The following is a 15,589-nucleotide window of genomic DNA, read 5'->3' as shown; positions in this document are numbered from 1 at the left end:
CTTTACATTTAATTGTGCTCTACGTTCTCCTGGAGTAACTTGACAGTCGCACGTATCTCGTATTCCTGTGAGAGGTTCGGCCGGACGTGTCGATCGACGTTCCCGTGCCTACTCGTTGCTGCATTAGATTTACGTATGACGAAGCTCCAGTGCATTTCGGCAGACGAGTGAGGGCACATTTGCAGGCACCGTTTCCCGGCTGCCAGATTTGTCACGGTGGGCCGTTCGCGTGGCAGACACGATCACCCAGTCTTTCCCCGACTGATCCTTTCCCTGTGGGAGTATCTAAAGGGTCTCGTACGTGAAACACGTTACGTCACCAGAGGACCTATTGGCAGGGTTGTTGAGGCGGCAAGGCGTCTTTTAGATACACCAGTTATCTTTGTGAGGATGTGCCGTTCAATGCAGCGTCGATTTCGGGTGTGTCTCGACCCGTCCGTACAAAACTTGGAGCATCTGCTGTAGTGAGATCCATTTGTAGCACGTGACGAAATAACTGCGACACTGCGAAGTAGCTCCGGATGGTCTTTGTGAACCTCAGTTCCTGTGTGATTTCTGATCTTTGTCGTACGCCCGTTGCGCCGTGTCAGTTCGTAAAGGTATTTTTGAGTCACCCCGTATACATCGTAGGTGTCAGAAACTCGGACTCTCGTCTCCGGAGCCTACGTGATCCGAGCTCGTACTCCATCTCTAATGACACCTGTGTACACTGGACTTCCTTCCTTTGAGGTTTAATGCAGAAAGAGACAAAGATAATACTCTGCTGTGTCGCCAATTTACATGTATCGAACAGTGTTTTTTTCCCGATCGTAGTTTCGAGATTTCGTACAATGTAACTGAAATGGGAAATAAACGTGCCTCTTTTTTTACCAAGTTACACACTCATTTTCCCATAATGGTCTACAGAGCTCCTAAAATCACGGTTAGGCAGTATACGGCGTTCCCATCAGAGGTGTAAACCACTTTCCTTGGTACTCAATCTCGAAATTACCTCCTCCCAGGTAAGAGTAGAAGAAGTTGATACTGTACCGGCTCCAGTTCACTCACCTGTAGAGCACTGCTGACAAGGTTCGCAATTACGAGACAACCTGTTATTGAAACTGTAAGTAAAAGCAACGACTGATCAATATCTGCTGCCGTGATAGTTGTGCGCTCAGCATTTATCGCTTGAGAGTGATTTTGAAAATTACCAGCTACTGCCCAGTATCATTACCATCTATCTGTTGCACAATCTGAGAACTTATTCTGAGCTCGAACATAATTAGGTATCTCGAATAGAACGACCACTTTCTACATCTGCGTCTACATCTATACTCTGCAAACAACTGTGAAGTGCGTGGCAGAGGGTACGTGCCATTGTACCAGTTACTCGGGTTTCTTCTGTTCCATTGGTGTGGAGCAAGTGACGAGTAATTGATCAAATGCCTGTGTGTGTATGATGTAATTATTTGAATTTCATCCTCACACTCCCTACGTGAGTAATACTTACGGGGTTGTCGGATATTACTAGAATTATCATTTAAAACCAGTTCTCGAAACATCGTTAATAGACTTTCCCGGGAAAGTTTGTCCATTTTCGAGAGTCTTCCAGTTCAGTTCCTTTAGTATCTCTGTGACACTCCCCCACAAATTAGACAAACTCGAGACCATTCGTGCTGCCCTTCTCCATATACCTTCAGTATCCCTCATCAGGCCTACGTGGCACGTGTCCCACGCACTCGAGCAGTATTGTAGAACTGGATGTACGAATGTTCAGTAAACAATCTCCTCTGTAGACTGACTGCACTTCCCCAGTATGCTACCAATAAACCAAATTGTAACCCCTGCTTTACCTACGACTCAGCCTGTGTCGTTCCTTCCATTTCGTATCCCAACAAACTGCTATAGGCAGGTATTTGTATGAGTTTGTCAGTTCCAACAGTGACTCACTGATATTATAGTCATAGGATACTACATTTTTTCATTTTATGAAGTGAAGTGCACGGTTCTACATTTCTGAACATTTAAAGCAAGCTATCAAACTTTGCACCTCTTTGAAATCTTATTGAGAAGTGATTTAATATTTATGCAGATTCTTTCGGATAGTACTTCGTCGTAGGTAACTGCGTCGTCTCTAAAAAGTCCGATGTTAATATCTGCAAGGTCATTAATGTACGGCGTGAACAGTAAGGGTGCCGATGCACTTCCCTGGGGCACGTCTGAAGTTAATTCTGCATCGGGTGTGTGTGTCGTTCTTAACACGAGTTAGTTTAACTAGTGTGTGAGTCTAGGGACCGATGACCTCAGCAGTTTAGTTCCTTACAAATTCACACACATTTGTACATTTTTGAATTCTCCATCTGACTATGACCCCGAGATAACGTACTGTGTCCTGCCTACCAAAAACTACTCAGTCCAGTCACAAATTTTACTCAGTACGGTCGTACTTTCGACAGTAAGCGTAGGGGTGGTACTGAGTGAAGTACGTTACAGAAATTGAGAAATACTTAGTCTACCTGCCTGCCTTCAGTATTTCATGTGAGGAAAGTGCAATTTGTATTTCACACGATCGATGCTTTGGAACACGTACCGGTTGGCGTCGAGAAGGTGCCCTTCTTGTGGACGGGTGAGACCTGTTCTGGGCTTAGTTTTCTGTTCGAGGAATCTGTATTGGATTATAGTTAGAAGAGGGGCTAACTTGGCTGCAAATTGAGTATAGAATCAAATGGGGATTCCATTTAGCCCTGGAGCTTTGTTCAGTTTTAACAACTTCAGCTGATTCTCGACACTACTGGTACAGATACTTACTCCGTTCATATTTTCAGTGGCACGAGGATTAAATTACGGCAGTTATCTTGGACTTTCGTTTGAAAGTAACATTTAAAAATGGAGTTAAGCATTTCAGGTTTTGCTTCGATATCCTTGATTTCAGTTCCTCTCTTTCACTTGTGACTGGGCACAAACTTTGGTGCCACCACCAGCCTTCACATATGACAAAAATTTCTTCAGGTTTTGTGAAATATCATTTGACAGTATTCTACTACAGTTGTCACTGAAGGCCTCACACATTCTCATCTTCTGTGTCTTCCAGAAGGCACGGGTTCTAATATCGTCGGTCGTGTGAAACCTGCCTCAAATGTTTTTCAAGTGATGTCTTGAAACCCAAACATTTTATTACTGAGAGGAGACTGAGAGTCATCAACAGAAGTCGAAGTAACTTCAGTTGTGCACAAGGGAAGTACATTGGTACCCCTGCTGTTCATGTTGTTATGTTAATCAGTTGGCAGACAAAATTAATAGTAACTTCAGGATTTTCTCAAATGATATGGGGTTATCTATAGCAAAGTACCGTCTGGAAAAAGATATGCAGTATTCAGTCAGAGCTCATTAAGTGCTTTAAATGTACAGAAATGTAAAATTACTCATATAACAGGACACACAAATGTGGTATCTTGTTGAATTATATTATGTTAGATGAATTGTTCATCCTATAAATCCATATTGGAGAGTTATTCGTGGATCTAAAACATGTCAGATGTATTTTTGTACATGATGTGATATTAATTTAAAAAAATACACTGTACCTGTTTCTAATATAATTACTGTAACTGTAAGACGAGAAAAAAAATGATGCACCGTGGAGGAATTATCCGAATAGAATGTAAATCAGTAGATGTGAAATACGTGTGCAGGTAAGCAAATGATTATAATTTCAAAATAATTGAGTGATTTCTTCAAGAGAAAGAGCTTCACAGATTGAGCAAATCAATAACACATTGGTCCACCTTTGGTCCGTACTCTAGCATTTATTCAGCTTGACATCGATTGAGTGTTGCCAGTTGTCTCCTTGAGGGCTATTGTGCTAAATTCTGTCGAATTGGTGCAAATCCTGAGCTGGTCGAAGGGCCCTGCTCCAAACTTTCTCGGTCGGGAAGACTTATTGCCGGTCGAGGTAGGGTCGGGCTAGCACGAAGACGAGCAGTAGAAACTCTCGCCAATTGCAGGTGGTCATTATCGTGCTGTAATGTAAGGCGAGGGTGGCTTGCCGTGAAGGGAAACAAAACTGGGTGACGTACCACTGTGCCTGAGGGTGCTGCAGATGACAACCAAATGGGCGCTGCTACGGTATGAAACGGCACGCCAGATGATCACACCCGGTTGTCGGGCGACAGTCAGGTCTATTTCCCACCACTGTCCGGACATCTCCTGACACGTCTTTGCCGGTCGCAGGCCTCAGTTTGAAATGGGATTCGTACTGAAGACAATTCTACTCCGGTCGATGAGATCCCGGGCCAGATGTGGCCGTCGCCGCTTCGAAAGGGCTTGTCGGTGTACAGAGGTATGTGGTTGTCGGCACAAATGGTGCCTCGAGCTTGGCCCCCTTTGCGTGAGCCACCTGTTAAGGGTCCTTGTGATCACCGAAGCGTCGGTAGCACGTCGGATCGACGATAATGGTGAATCTGCGGTTTGAGTGCCTCCCTGACAATTGCTCAGTCCTCGCATTATGCCGTATCTCTAGATCGACTGCTTCCTTCTCGGCGCTGCGTTCAGCCTCGGTTCACCTATTCCTGCCAACGTCGTCGAATAGTGGCATTGCTCCTGTTCAAATGTCCGGTGATTCGTCGATTGATCCGACAGAGTTCTTCGAGCCCGACTACTCGTTCTCTCTAGAGTGCTGACATCTGTGTATACTTTTTTCGTGCTCTTTTCTGTGAGGTGTAGTTACTGTCCGACTGAGTTCATGGAATGAAATTTGGAAAGATTTTATGCCTCAATATCGACATGTCCCCTGTTTACTATCCCTGCCAGTTGGACAGTGAAATTATGTCGTAGTGTCACACACATGTCTGTCAGCCGCCAAAGTTTACAGTTTTGTATTTTCCATTGATGCCTGTGTGATTGTGAGCAGTTTGCACGACTCTTTTGTGGTGCACCCACCACACAGGTTTCGCTAATTTACAGTGAGCTCTTGTAATAAAATTTCCAGAGCATGAATAGATGTTTCTGTCAGTGTATCGTTTGATGGTTGCCTTTCCTCTTCAGTTTTGAAAGCTAATACTTTTAAAGTAATTATACCACCTACAGACCCTTGCTTAATTTTGTTATTTCTGTCAGTGGAGCTTCTGCAATTGGATGCCAGTGATACTTTTGAGTATGTGAAACCCTCCTATCCTCTGATTTATATCAGTTCAGCATCTACATCTACATCTTCTCAATTTCTTTCTCTAGTGCTTAATATTCAGACTCCTGCACATTGTCAGTTACCATTCTTCGTATTCGTCCCTCTGCTTTTGCAGTGTGTATTTTTCTTAGTTCCGGCTAAAATGGCCTGGCTGGTGAGCTGGAGATAAGTATGGTGTAAATAAGTAAAATCACGATAAATGATGTTATACCTCTGACTCAGACCCAACGAATGATGTGGATATTCAAAGTAGCAGCAAAGTGATGAAAAGTAAAAGTATTGAAACGTGAAAACAATAACAGCAATGACATGACGGGGAGAGGGTGTAGACAGAGGGAGGAGATATTTGAGGACAGGACAGGTTAGTATAATTTGAGCTCATTGTTTTGCTCCACACCTGTTTTCTGTGATTCTTGCCTGCCTCCCTCAAGATATCAATTGTTGTCTGCAATTAAATCAATCCGCTACCATTTCATTTGTTGTTTTAAGTTTGACGTGTCCTGTTACTTCTCCTGTGCTTCTAGTATTGGATGTGTGCCTCATTCATTTCCTAATAGTCCTTCCTTTCTATTGCCACGTGCGGGAACCAATAATTCTTAAAGTTAATGTCTGTGTTGATCCATTTTTGTGCCTATCGTATTGAATAGACATTTATCTGTTTGCTTCTGGCTTAATGTGAGACATAAGAGGCTGAGCTGAAGAGTAATGCCTCCGAATTTTTTATTCTGTTCTCGATACCAGTTGAGGTATTACATGTCGCACATATTATTCGGTCAACTTTGCCAGCAACTTTTTCCACTAGAGGTCTCCAGACACTAGCATGTAACGTGGCAGTGTGTGACATAACTATGTCGGTGCCTGAGAAATAGAGCACTGTAATAGTGTTTCTAACTGTCGACCCGCGGGGCACCCTCTCCTTCCTCATGACAATACCACATCACACAGGAGTGCTGCAACAATCTGATGCCTCGTGTTCACTATAAATCAGTCGTCCTCGACACAGTCCCCACTTTGCCCCATCTAAATTCTATCTGTTTCGAAAACTTGAAGAAAACCTTCAAGTACTTCACTTTGATAGCGCTGAAGTGGTGCGAGCAGAGGTGAGGAAGTGGCTCCGTCAATGAAGTCAAACGTTCTACAGTAACGGTGTTGGCAAATTTGTCTATTGGCTGCAAATTTGTCTGTTGGCCGCAATGTTGTTAAAGGTTTTTATTTAAAAGCTTATTTGTGAAAGTCTACTTTCATCACAAAACTTTTTTTTTACAATTCAGAATTGCCAGTTTCGGCCACTGCCATCTTCAGCTCATAAAATATTCTGTGTAGGTATCGATGTTGACATCTGTGTATGTAGATACATTTAAGCTCCTACTATGTACCTATGTATATAGATTTTGATGTTGATTCCATCAGAATATTTTATGCACTGACGACGGCACTGGTAACTGTGAATTGTAAAAAGAAAAGTCAACCTTTACAAATAAAGTGCCATAACATTATCCTGGACTCAGAGACTTCATGCATTCAGTTGATAGATTAATTTAAAAAGCTTTAGGGGTCTTTACATAAAAAATTTTGTGTTACTTTTCATCACGCCCTCGTAACTTTGATTGTAGACGCTAAAATTGTACTACTGCAGAGTGTTGGTATTGGAAAGAGAAGTTGTCTTTCCCATGTGTCGGTGTTCCTATTCGGAAATAAGCTCTCAGCATACCACTATGTGACAGGCACTACTGCGGTTGCGACACTGACACCTGTAAGGGCGGCATGACCGACGAAGGGGCGATACAGACTTTCTGCGATGCCCCGAACCTCGTCAAAGTACGCATGGTGCGTCCCGTCAGGTCCCGTGTCTTCCGTGCGCTCTACAGCAGCTGCCACAGACTGTCAGAGCTGCACATGCATACCAACCAGCAGCTCAGCTATTCGGTAAGTGCTACATTATTCACTTCAGTGTTGAGGCTTAAATATTGAAAGTTATGCTTTTCCTTTTAATATCTCTAGGTAAGTAAGTGAGGCTAAGAAAATGTGTCTATTCCCAGCTTGTACTCGTTTCTGAAATTATATACAGTTTTTTGTAGCAGACTTTCATTAGAAGCATAATTTTCTGCCTAAAACTTGGTTGCCCACGGAGTGAGGCTGCGGCAGTACCAAACGTCGGTCTCCACCTGAGATTAGCCGATTTCCCGGGACATGTTTCGTCAGTCAACTGTGCCTGTCGAAGTGGTGGTCCTCCTTAGCAGTAAAGGACAACGTTTCTGTGACACTGACATAATTTTAGCTTTGTTTTGAAGTGCAAGTTTGGCATTAGATTGCTTGAGAAATGGCCATAATGCTAGGAAAATAGCAACTGTTTGTAATTTTCACGATAACCCGTCATCGAGTCAACCAAACTTCTAACAATCCGTATGTTTTTGGATGGGGTCCGCCTTTAGCAAAACACAATTTTGTTTTTTAACCCAAACATGTTTCACTGCAGTTGCAGCACCTTCATTTTGCTTTTATTTTTCGTCTGTTAATGATTGTGTTCTTTGCTGTTTGTATACATGTAGCTATTAGTTTTTAAATCGTAATTACTGATACTTGAAAAAACACACAAATTACAAATTCATACCATGTTTACCACATGGTGTGGTTTTTCTGATGGGTTGTGTTTCTATAGTGACCGTTTTGTTTCACAGTTTGTCATCTGCAACCACTTATACCTTAAAGTAGATAAATTCCACAAACGTCTGATAAACCTTACTGACATACAACTAACCAACCAAGAAATAAATTTTCTAGAAAAAGGCCCAAAATACAATGTCAACACACACATCACACACAAGACAGTGGAGAATCTTATCACAGAAAGTGAGTACATCATAAAACAACAAAAAGAAACAATAGCCCAAACGTCAGTGCAGGTCTGACAAGAGAATTAGTTGCAGAAGAAATAAGATGCATGATAAAGGAAAACAAAAACAACATATTGACAGGAAGAAAAACTGAAGAAGAAGAAAACCTCCAGAAAAATAAAGGACAAACTTAAAACAATGAGGCGCTCATTACGAGATCGGACAACGGCAGCACCATGATAATAATAAAACAGGATGAATACAAAGGAAAAGTCTTAAAATTTCTGGAAGACAACAACATAACAAAGCTAACCAGTGACCCAACACAAAGATACCAGAAAAACACACTAACACTCCTAAAAAATATCTCAGACATATCTGCAAATCAGAAAGCAAAAGAACCCCCAAGCACCCATATTGAACAGCCTACTAAAGCGCCACAAGGATGGCATTCCGATACGCCCTGTAGTCAATTTCAGAAGTGCACCCCCATACCACTTAGCCAGAGAAATGCACCCATACTTACAGAAACGTTACATATACACAAATAACAGAAGCATACACAACACTGAAGAGCTGACACAACAAATCAAAGACATCAACATACCCACAAAAGCCACACTCACATCATTTGACATCACATCCATGTACACCACAGAAACAATCATCATCATCAAACGACAATTAGAACAACAAGCCAAAATCCTGAACCCCACATAAAAGAAGTAGCTAGAATTTTAAAACTAATCACAGACCAAAACTATTTCTCATTTAACGATCAGTTCCACTCACAAGTAGATGGGCTTCCAATGGGGTCACCAGTTAGTGGACTCGTAGCTAACATTTTTCTCAGTCACATTGAAAATAAAATATTCAAAACAATAGTAAGACCCAAACAGTACCGGATAATATATTGGTACTGTTATCTAGATGACATCATATGCCTTGTAGATGAAACACCAAGTCGCATCCAACAATTCCACAGTGATATAAACAAAGTACACCCAAAAATAAAATTCACCATAAAAACAGAACATGACAAAAGGTTAAGCTTCCTTGACCTCACAATATACAGAAACAACAACCAACACCAATTCTCTGTATTCAGGAAAGTGACCACCACCAGCACAGCCATTCACAAAGACTCTAATCATCCGATTACACACAAACTAGCCGGCTTCCAATATATGCTACACAGACTGAACAAAACCCCACTCACTGAAAACAACTACAAGAATGAATTGCAGACGATCAGACAAATGGATATGACATAAACACTATAGATAAACTGAACCACAAAATTAAAAAGGACACCTGACATACAAAAACAAAAGCCTCCTCATCAACTTACAAACACACTAAACCCACTGATGAACACAAACGAACAGAAAACACCCACAATGACAAGCAGGTAGTTCACTCTCACCTACAACAACAAAACAGTCCACAGTATAGGCAACATACTCAAAAAAACAAGGGGTAAAAGTAGCTTACAGGACAGACAACTCGATACAGAGAAAACTAAGGACAACCAATACAAGCACAGAGAAACAAAACACATCTGGTATTTACCAGCTAACATGCCAGGACTGCAAGTCAGTTTATATAGGGCAGACAAGCAGAAACTTTAAAACCAGATACACAGAACACAGAAGAGCATTAAAAAGTAACAGCTGTCATTCCACATTTGCTAAGCACCTCGTGGAGAAGAAACATAACTCGACAACAAAATTCTCAAATGCAGCAACAGCCCCCCCCCCCCCACCCAAAAAAAAACCTAATAATTAAGGAAAATTATCAAATACAAAAAGCCATAGTGGAAGGCAAACAAGTGATAAACGAATACTGAGCTCTCTGCAATGGCAATCTGTTCTATGCTCTCAAGGAATTATTAGATAAGACGGACCAATAGAGCTCTCACCCACCACTCCCCACCATCCCAGCAACCGCCCCCCCCCTCCCCCCTCCACACACACACACACACACACACACACACACACACACACACACACACAAAAAGAAGAAAAACAAACAAATCAGACACCTCCGAAAGATTCAGAACAACTGCCAGGAACACCTTCAACTGTTCCACTGTCAGCCATCTTGTTTGTACACCTTCAGTTGTTCCACCGCCCTCCATGTTTGTTTTTACAGCTGGTAAAGCAGTGAAACAGTTACAGTGGCAACTCAATATATAGTGTTTGACAGTTATGAAGATTAAAAGGAAAATGTAAGTGAAACATTACGTAAATAGACACACACACATAGAATTAAATAATTTTGGGCGTAGATATAACAAGTTTTCAAATCATAATTTTGGCTTAAACAATTTATCTGCTGTAAGGTATAAGTGGTTACAGATGACAAACTGTGCAACAAAATGGTCACTGTAGAAACACAACAGATCAGAAAAACCACCCCATGTGGTAAAAAGGTATGAATTCGTAATTTGTGTTGTTTCAAATACCTGTAATTAAGATTTAAAAACTAATAGCTACATGTGTACAAACAGCAAAGAACACTCTGTATCTTTAACAGATGAAGATGTTGCAACTGCAGTGAATCATGTTTGTGTTAAAAAACAAAATTGTTTTTTTCTAAGGGCGGACCCTATCCAAAAACATACATATTGTTAAAGCAAACACAGAAAAAAAGAGCTTCAACCCCAAGATAATTACTTCTAACAATCAGTTCTGAGTAACGCAAAAATTTGTTATAATGTTCCCTCCTCCGTGTGCACAGATCGATTTTGCACTCATTCAGAGTAAATTCTTTCTTCTCTAGGTATAAAATTAAAATATATTTCCCAAAACATCCCACCTTCGTCGTACAAACAAATCGTAGTATTAGTATCCAAACGTACTCGTGTTTACACTCGGATATTTATTCGTATATAATTAAAATGGATGCAAACAGTCTCACATCTCCAGAATATCAGAACAAAATCCATACATTGTAAATACAGAGGGAACCAGAAGTTGCCTGACCCTAAATTCAAAAAAATTCAAATCTTTATTACAATATATATAATTCACAGTATACATTTTTCCGATAATACGAGTGGATGTTGTTAATGTCGTCCACTCGATGCAACACGTGCCTCAACATATTTCTTCATGTTGGCTGCTACTTTTTTGATGGAGGTGTCACCTAACACCTGTCGCCCGGAACATTTGGTCGCTCACACTGCCACGAAATTGTCGATTTATTAGGCACACTTGTTTCGGGGAAAGCTATCCCGAAGGCTTTCTGGTATTTTACGTAAGAGTACAATTTGAAGTAACTTTCAAGAATGAACACACATTCATCCTGGTAGGAACACATTTGTTCACACGTACCTAACTAAACTCTGCCATTGAGAGGGAAGCTACTTCGTTATCACGTGTTATGCGTCTCCCACATTTCCACCGTAAGAAACTCAATTTCCCACCACACTATTTTCTTTTTTTATATTTAGGGATGTGTAACTTGTAGCTCACCCAGTAATAGCCAGATACAAATTTCAAAGAACAAATATACACAGCCCACCCGGGAACAGTGCACAAACATTATTTTGACTGTCATCGGGCTCTGTGCGTCTGGGCTAGGAACTACGTATGCAGCAGTGCGACGCGTCTTCAGAATTCTCGCATATATTCCCACTATTTTTAGTAACGTAATAAACGTGTGGAACATAAAAGACGCACTATTAAACCTTCCTCGTAAATGGATTGTGCCGATGATTAAAGTCAGTGGGTGCCACCAATAGTCTTGTGACACTACACTGCAGGGCCAACTGAAACAACTGATTAAAATACAGTTGCTAGATAAATGTTATTTGATTTCACTGGTAAAGGTCTGCTCATATTGTAGAAAACTAGATGCTCAGGAACAAAGGGTGTACCGGTTCATTCCTACATGCAGGGTTCAACGGCAATATTGTGACTGTCGATCAATTCCAGAGCTGCAGTTTGACGGGATAGCAATTCTTGTAGAATTTTAACAAGAAAGTAATAATTTTTATTACAGAAAGTTTTTGATGAAAGTAAACTTCAATTTTCTCAAATGTGTGAACTGTGTTATTACTGTTCCCACTTGTGAAATTACACTACAGTGGACGGCTGTGGTTATGCCTGCGGTGCACATATAAAGGAAAAAAAAAACATTTCAATTGATGTTATGTATTAAAGTAATAAATATCTAAAATTTCTGTGCAGAGCAGACCGTGTGTCAAAGAGATTTATGTTTTTACGTACGATTGATGTTGCACTGGCAGATGCCTCGATGCTTGGTATTATTTGATGTACTTATATTCCAGACCGTCAACGTAACTTCTTCTCTAGCAGGTAGTGGTGCATCAGTGGATAAATAAACTGAACACTCTTTGTATTAGCTTGGAATCATATTTTTCACTCGTGGAAAAACACAAGGGAAACACCCCATCGCACCTTCTCTCAGATTTAGTGGTAAGATGGCTCAGTAGATAGCCTGTCCAAACTGAACACAGATCGAGCATGAAAATAGAAAGAAGGCATACTAAACTGTGGAAAAAAAACAAAATTGAAACTGTGAACAGTCCAAACTTAGCAAGTGCAATGTCGAGCGCAGCTGGACGGACGTGGCATCGCAGTTAAGTGGTCACGGTGTCTGAGTGCGTACGGTAAGAATAAGTTACTGTTGCAAGTAAATGTATCATTGCCTTGGGAATGATCACATTCCTACCATATGACACACGTACTACCATTAATGCTGTGTAAGACATACCAGACGTGTATTCCGGTGGATGATTTGGTTGACTTGTCATCAAACATTTGTAATTCCCTTCCAAAAGCCACATCATTTTGGCTGCTAATAGAGTAGTTGTGTGGAGTCAACTGTTGTTAGAGGACCCTTCCTTAAACCTCGGTGTTGCAAACGGGTGGTACACGATGACACAGACACAGATTTGAATACAGTGAACAGTGGGGAAAACAATACAAAATAAATTTAGCATGAGGGAAGTTTGAACACTGCTTGCCCATATGGCAGGCCAACACAGTGACCTCTTAACCTTCTTGTTGTTGGTCCATTCCCTGTTCCTATTTTTTTTCTCCTACATCTGAGGGGGAGTTTCCCTTGGTAGCATTTGAGCAGCCGTGCACCCTGTCAGTAAGAACAACACAGACGTTGGAACTCTGATCTAAAAAAATCTGAAGGCATTTTTTGACGTGTTTTCTCCGAAGAGAGCCTTGTTAGCATTCAGGCGCACATTTGTGTCTACCTTTGCTACTGTATTAACATTCGAGCAATCTTACTGTGACAAAGGAAAAATAAATAAATAAATAAATAAATAAAAAATTCAGATGAAGATGTAAAAAATAAGCTCTAACCTTTTCTTGCTCCCTATTTGTTATATTACACAGTACACTGTGATGCTACTAACCTGTTTTGAGCCTCGTCCTCTCAGTAGTACCTCCAGACTGTCACCTCCACAGTGAAAACCTTTTGAGTAGTGAATAATGTAATAAAGTAATGGATGCAACACAACTGTTTTTCAGTTCCACTCAGTCACACATTTATTAAATTTAAAGTGACCTGTTGGACGGTGACCAGTTTCTTAACTCTGCTGTCTACGCTGTGCAAAAACCAGCCTAGCTCGCACATTAAGTAAAATTTCGGCAGCACTTTTTGTGAACTTAATCCTTTTGTAACCTGTGATTTTTTTTAAAAAAAAAAAGCAAAATATATTGATTACAGCTCATTATTAAAGGTACTATAAGCATTCAACATGGCACAGGTCAAAAAATGTGTCTGCGGAGCACAGTCTTGTAAACACAGTTTCTCTGAAGCAACCAAAATAGTTCAGCAATATTTCACAGAGACATGTTGTTAACAAAAGAAATGGCTGAAAATATTAGTTGTTCCAAATATTACAGCAGACAGAATTTTATATCTTTCACTGCATAACTTGATCCAGATGGGCACAAATAGACATCCAGATGAGCACAAATAGACTATTTAAAAGGCTTGTGTATGAATATTTTGTGATCTCTGGAAATAAATTTTTGGTTGTAAAACTGATAGATGAGGGTCTACTAATTTAGTTGAGCTGTTTGTTCTAACAGTTGCTCAGTTCACATGGTAACAGTTAGTAAAATACAAAAGGTTACAAAAATATTTTGTGTGTCTATACTTGGAATTACCTATATACAAATACTGCTGTCATATCTGAAATTCTTAATTAGTGGCTTAATTGATTAATGAAAGTTGTCTTTGGTCCAGCAACATTAGAGCAGCAGAAGTATAGTGGCAAACTTTGAAATTAAAGAGGTAAAATGGCACAACATGAAAAAGTAATGATGGGTGTATCCCAACTTTAATACTAATTTTTTTTAGTTAACAGTGTAAGGAAAAGATGAATTGCTACTTACTGTTAGTTGCGGAGAGGCACCAAAAGAGAGAGAGAGAGAGAGAGAGAGAGAGAGAGAGAGAGAGAGAGAGAGAGTTACACATTTGCTTTTGGCCACAGCCTTTGTCAGAAAATGAAGGAGAAACACACACGCCATCAGCCACACAAGCAAAAACACCTCATCTGGCAGCTAATGTGTTAAGGTCTTTTATTTGTGCCTGTCTGCAATGTAATTGGTTCTATCTTTATGATAAGTAGCAATCTATCTTGTTATATTGTTGATATTCCAACATGGAGTTTAAATTGTTTTATATTTGTACTTAGCTCCCCGGATATAAAAACATTAAAACATGGAAAATTATCACCTGGATAATAAATTTGTGTGAATGATGGTCTGAATAACAGTTTGACAGATTTGACCACACACTACACAATGTGTAGATTAAAATGAAAAATGAGGAAAGGAAAAGAAATATAACTATTATCAGGATTGCAACAATAGTAGGTGAAATAGTTCTACCTCACGTTATTTCAGCATAATCTATTATTTTGACTTGGCTAGTAATAGCTGATATGCTGTTCAAGTATCACAAGAAGAGGGGAGGTATACTTGGGAAAGGCTGGGAGAAATAGTAAGATTTCAATTAGATTATATCATGGTCAGGCAGAGATTCCGAAATCAGATATTGAATTGTAAGGTGTACCTAGGAGTAGATATTGATTCGGATCATAACTTAGTAATGAAGAGAAGACTGAAGTTTAAAGAGACTATCCAGGAAGAATCTCTAAGCTGCTCGTACGTCGTGTTCCAAAAATGAACAGCATAGAGAAAGAAATGATGACACTTTCTGCAGGAGCTGACCATCATTTTGCAGGGCAATGCTCAAGCACGCACAGTGCAAGCTGTTACTGATTTGTTTGACTGATGGGGTTGCTAAGTGCTATACCACCTACTGCACTCCCCTGACTTAAGCCCCCGTGAGTTCAACTCGATTTCTAAACTGAAAGAAACACTTCACGGCATTCGCTTCAGAGCTGCTACAAATTCGTCGGGTAATAGACCATGCCGGTCGTACTGGCTACACAACTGGCACTGCTAAGAGTATCCTATGACTCCCACATCGCTGGCAGTGGATTATATACAATGTAGGTGACTACTTTGAAGGTCAGTAAAACGTTGAAACATATATCTATTTTTTAGGAGCTGTAAATAATTAGTTGCCATTA

The 15,589-nt window shown here is 40.4% G+C and overlaps 1 protein-coding gene across 1 annotated transcript in view; it reads left to right on the top strand.

Annotated features, from left to right (window-relative positions):
• LOC126109813 (F-box/LRR-repeat protein 17-like) overlaps positions 1-15,589 on the top strand; it is an 89,665-nt gene that overhangs the window by 15,328 nt on the left and 58,748 nt on the right. Inside the window, exon 4 of the mRNA XM_049914873.1 lies at positions 6,886-7,087. Within this exon, the coding sequence (XP_049770830.1) occupies positions 6,886-7,087 (202 nt within the window). The remainder of the gene's footprint in view (positions 1-6,885; positions 7,088-15,589) is intronic.

The sequence above is a fragment of the Schistocerca cancellata genome, chromosome 12, assembly GCF_023864275.1.
Source record: "Schistocerca cancellata isolate TAMUIC-IGC-003103 chromosome 12, iqSchCanc2.1, whole genome shotgun sequence".
Lineage (NCBI taxonomy): Eukaryota > Metazoa > Arthropoda > Insecta > Orthoptera > Acrididae > Schistocerca > Schistocerca cancellata.
This window is presented reverse-complemented; position numbering and strand designations above follow the sequence as displayed.